This window comes from Coffea arabica, chromosome 1e, assembly GCF_036785885.1.
Source record: "Coffea arabica cultivar ET-39 chromosome 1e, Coffea Arabica ET-39 HiFi, whole genome shotgun sequence".
Classification (NCBI taxonomy): domain Eukaryota; kingdom Viridiplantae; phylum Streptophyta; class Magnoliopsida; order Gentianales; family Rubiaceae; genus Coffea; species Coffea arabica.
The window spans coordinates 47,847,830-47,852,453 of NC_092311.1; the positions used below are offsets into that span (position 1 = coordinate 47,847,830).

General features: G+C 40.0%; 1 protein-coding gene across 1 annotated transcript; it reads right to left on the bottom strand.

The window, feature by feature from the left end:
* Nucleotides 1-1,796: 1,796 nt before the first annotated feature.
* LOC113708890 (ATP synthase small subunit 6, mitochondrial) lies at nt 1,797-4,124 on the bottom strand. Its single transcript, XM_027231586.2, has 3 exons — nt 3,911-4,124; nt 3,768-3,813; nt 1,797-2,036 (listed from the first exon to the last, which is right to left on the bottom strand). The coding sequence occupies exons 1-3, from the start codon at nt 4,029-4,031 to the stop codon at nt 2,033-2,035; spliced, it is 171 nt and encodes a 56-aa protein (XP_027087387.1). The 5' UTR covers nt 4,032-4,124; the 3' UTR covers nt 1,797-2,032.
* Nucleotides 4,125-4,624: the final 500 nt, after the last annotated feature.

Below are 4,624 nucleotides of genomic sequence, written 5' to 3' on the forward strand. Positions count from 1 at the left end.
GGAAAAGTCTTCTTAGTGCAAAAGATCTTTTGGAAGAAGGAACTAGGAAGAGGATTGGGGATGGGAAATCTATTAACATTTGGTTGGATCGGTGGCTCCCTTGTGCTGAGGATGGAAGGATCAAATCAAGGAGAAGGGAGGGGATGAAGGTACAGAAAGTGTGTGAACTAATTAGGGATGGGAAGTGGGATAGGGAGCTGGTCAAGCAAGTTTTTGAGGAGGAGGAAGGGAGGGAGATATTGAGAATTCCGCTTGGGATACAACCACTAAAGGATAGAATATATTGGAACTTCTCTGCTACAGGTCAGTATACGGTTAAGTCAGGCTATAGACTGGCCAAGAAAAGGAAAAGGAGGAGGCTGCAGAGCACAGCAAATGCTAGTTCTAGTTGTACAAAGATGGGAACTCATCCGAGCTGGACCTTTTTGTGGGGCTTGAGCATGAAGCAAAAGCTGAAGCATTTCGTTTGGAAATGCTTGCATGGGGTGTTGCCAGTGAATGCAGTGATCAGAGAAAGGTGCTCGAAAGGTGATCCAGTGTGTGTAAGCTGTGGGGAGAAGGTGGAGACTATTGAACACTGCTTGTTTCAATGTCACTATGCCAAGGTGATATGGAAGCTTGCGCCACTGAATTGGGATGGTTTAGAGAGGCTATCAGGCAGTTTCTGGCATTGGTGGGAGGAATTAAAGGGGGCGGCAAAAGAGAATAATGGGAGGGAACGTATCACTCTAACTGTCAATCTACTGTGGCAAATATGGAAGTCCAGGAATGCTAGACAGTTTGGTGAGAATCGTGATGACCCAAGGGTGGTGGTAGAGAAGGCATTGAGGGAATGGAGGGAGTATCAGGATCTGCTGGAAGGAGTGAGGAATACTGATGAGGGTCAGAAGGATAAAGAGAAAGCAGTTTCAGGGTGGGGGAAGCCAAGGGCTGGTTGGGTTAAGGTGAATTCAGATGCAGCACTACATCAGGAAGCTGATAGGGCAGGATGGGGGCTGGTGGCGCGGGACTGGCTGGGACGTTTGCGGGGGGCTTGGGCTGTTCCTAGTCTGAGTTGTGCTAGCCCAAAGGTGGAGGAAGCAAAGGCGTTAAGGGAAGCTATGATAGTTGCCCGCAAGCAAGGTTGGCGAAGGGTTGAGTTTGAAACGGACTGTAGTCAGGTGGTTAAGGCAGTGAGTAGAGAGGAGGAGGACGCTGCTATAGCAACAATTGTACATGATGTTAGGATTCTTAAATCAAAATTTGATGAATGTTGTTTCACCCTAACAAAAAGGGTGAACAACTTTGTTAGTCACAAGATAGCTAAAATAGCTGTTACTTTGGAGAACGATACTGAATGGAAGGAAAACTTCCCAGTTTGGCTGCTTGAATTAGCCCAAGCAGATTGTACGGGCAGTTGCCCAATTACTCTGTAATTTTCCTTATTAATACAATGTTGCAGTTTCGACAAAAAAAAAAAAAAAAAGGAGTCGCCGCAAGGAGGAGGAGGAGGAGGAGGAGGGGGGGGGGGGGGAGTTGAGGGAGGAAGAAAAGCATATTGACCAATTCTGAAATGCGTGAAAAACTCTTAAAGTTGCAAGGCTTTACATTAGTCAGAAGCAAAATATGGAGCTTATATTATTCAGCATAAAGTATGCTAATGTGTTTATCAAGCTCACTTTCCGTTTATAACGCAAAAGGCCATGTAAAACAAATCAACTCTTCGGCACTGTGCCCACCATTAGCACCCCACTGCAAACAAATAATGCAGGCTTCATCTCCTTTAATGAAATCAGCATTGGGTGTTTATCTAAAGGTAGAAGAAAGTCGTTCATTTATTTGATCAAAAGTAACACCCTCCAGCTCTAGTGTTCAACAGTTTTAGCAACCGATATTTTGAGGTAGGAAGCAGCAAACTGTTTGGTGTTTGTCTCATAGTTATTACAATTGGCGAAGAACACCAAAAGAAAAAGAAAAACAAAGAAAGAAAGAAAGAAACCACTCCACTTCAGCGTCGAGCAAAGTGACTAAAAGGGTGTGCTAGCGCAAGATATCACCTATAAAACACAAGAATATCAAACCAAATAATTAGAACACAATATTAAGTGACAGAGCACACAAGCAAAAGCAACTTCAGAAAGAACAGAAGAAATCACCTCATCCAGTAGTACATCGAGGTTAATTCAAACACAAAGAGACCATTCACACACTAACAAAAGACAGATAGCAGCTTCAACCCAAAAACAGACAACATATGCTGTGCAGAAACAGATCACAGCTAACTGCTGGAATGTATAGGACCAGCAAGCAAACAGACAGTACTAAGTATTTGCACTCTCAATACCAAACCACATTTTCTCAAGAAAACATCTGGAAAAAACAGAGAGTGATTGTGGTGACTGTGCTCTCACATTGAGCGTACAAAAGATATTAGTAGTCACAAAGTTTGCATTGCCAGATGTAAGGGATTAGACTTATAGTTTGATGATTTTGACTGAATAACAAGGAACCAAGACAAACAGAAAACATGAAACCTCTGCAGAACTGAAAGATCCAATGAAATCTAAAGATCCATTCCTATGATTCAAGGTTAAATTTTCAAAGGATATACCAAATGGCAACTGCACAGGGAGGAGTCACTAGAGCCATAATCGGACTCTGACACATCTCTGAACTTATAGAAGTACTCAAGAAGCTACTCGAGAGCATCCAAATATAAAGTCTAACATAGTGCTCCTAGACCTGAGCTTACTACAGTGTTTCTATAGCCAATCAATAACAATGCTTGATTTTGTCAATAACATTCAATTTGCAAATTCACTACAGGCACAAGTGTGCATCCAATTCAGAAGCCATGGACATTCCACACTGAGCAACACAATTAATAGAAGATAAGCCAGTCAGACACAAAAATAATTGCAGTAAGAATACAATGTAACGACTAAATACAATAACTAGATTAGACCTACAGACACTATCACATACCCCAAACAAACAACATGCAATGAAAACAGAAAGGAGAAATTCCAAATTTCCACTTCCATGATAATCCATATGTGGTTACTCAACGGAACCTTCCAGTGCAGTCTATCATATGCAGTTAACTTCTGCTGACTAGCAAATTTCTCCTGTCAAGGACTCCATATTACCCCAAAAGTGTAAATGCATTCGACCAACGTGTAGTTAACCATGTTACTTGATGGCTATTAGTGTTCACCATAATGCGCCCCAAACCCCCACTCCCCCGGCCCCCCTCCACAAACAATAGATAGGTTTGTTTACACTGGCATTGCTAGTTTTATTCTAAATTAAAACCATATTTGTGCTATTATTAGGTTACCATAAATATATAAATGTTGAAGTCCAAATCTAAGAAATTGACTTCAACTTCTCCTTCTTTCTGCTCACCTTTTTCCTCTTCTTCTTCTTTTAAAAATCACAGCAACATTCTCAGGCACATCAAATGACTTCAAACATCATGGGACACAATCTTTCAAAAAAACTTTGAGAACCTTAAAAGATGAACATGAAAAGATTCCATAGCAGCTCAGTATATCAAAAACCGTAACTTCAATTAAAAGCAAATAATTAAAAGCTCAATAATTAGGCACAAAGTCAACTATCAACCCGAGACAATTTTGCAAAGGAATTCCTCAAATCCAAGAGGCAAGTAACATAAAATGGTATAGAAAGTACCTACGTCCGCATAGCAATTAGTAAACTAAAACAAACTAGACAAAGACAGGAAAAAAAAATCAAAATCAAGCTAGGATGTTGACGGAGCATACGCGTTGCGGTGACGCTGGACGAAGGGAGAGTTCTTGGCATCCTCCTCTGCATCAGAAATCAAATTAAAATGAGGTTAAAATCGAGGGGAAAAATGTTGCACAACTAGGGCAAGACACAATCGTAACACCGGGAGAAATGATACCGGTGAGGCCAAGTGAGAACTTCGTAATAACGGTGCCGGTCACGGCGAAACCTACAAGAAACGGCCAAGTACGCCTCCACTCTCTCCGGAAGAAAACCGGCCAGGGATCGAATTGCCTCATCTTCAATTTCAATTTCAATTATCACCAAACGCTGCTTTCACACACACACTCTTTCCGTTTGCTTGCTGTGGCAAAGTGTATACTAATCCACCCAAATTTCATTGAATAAAATCTTTCCTCCGTTGCGGTGCATACACAATCAGCGTTGGATTCATGACATGTGTGTAAAAGTTAAATTTCAAATTCAAATTTTACATAATTGTCATTCATCCAACGCTGATAGTGTATACACGGTTAGTGTAGGAAAAATTAATCCAATTTCATATACATATGTATGTATATATAGGTGTGCGCGCACACGTACGCACGCAATTAGCCACTTTTGAATTAATTTTTTTCTTCTAAAATATTATTTATTTTTTATTATGCTAATTATTTAACTTTCAAAAAAGTAAACATATAATTTGATGAACTATAGTAAATTGAGCCAATTTGATATATAATAAGAAGACCCAATTTATAATTATCAATGTGTAAAACAAAAATAATTACTTTATTGGCCCGTATAAAAATATACAACTTAACCCAATTTTTTGAATGATTGCCTAACTGTATACATAGAAAAATGGAGTTGTTGAAAATTTTAGCACTAA

What these genes read in the sequence shown, in the direction of transcription:
- LOC113708890 (XM_027231586.2), bottom strand. Translation starts at nt 4,031, where the DNA reads ATGAGGCAATTCGATCCCTGGCCGGTTTTCTTCCGGAGAGAGTGGAGG. An exon ending in GTTCTCACTTGGCCTCACCG is followed by an intron (nt 3,814 to 3,910) that starts GTATCATTTCTC and finishes TTTCTGATGCAG; the next exon opens with AGGAGGATGCCAAGAACTCT.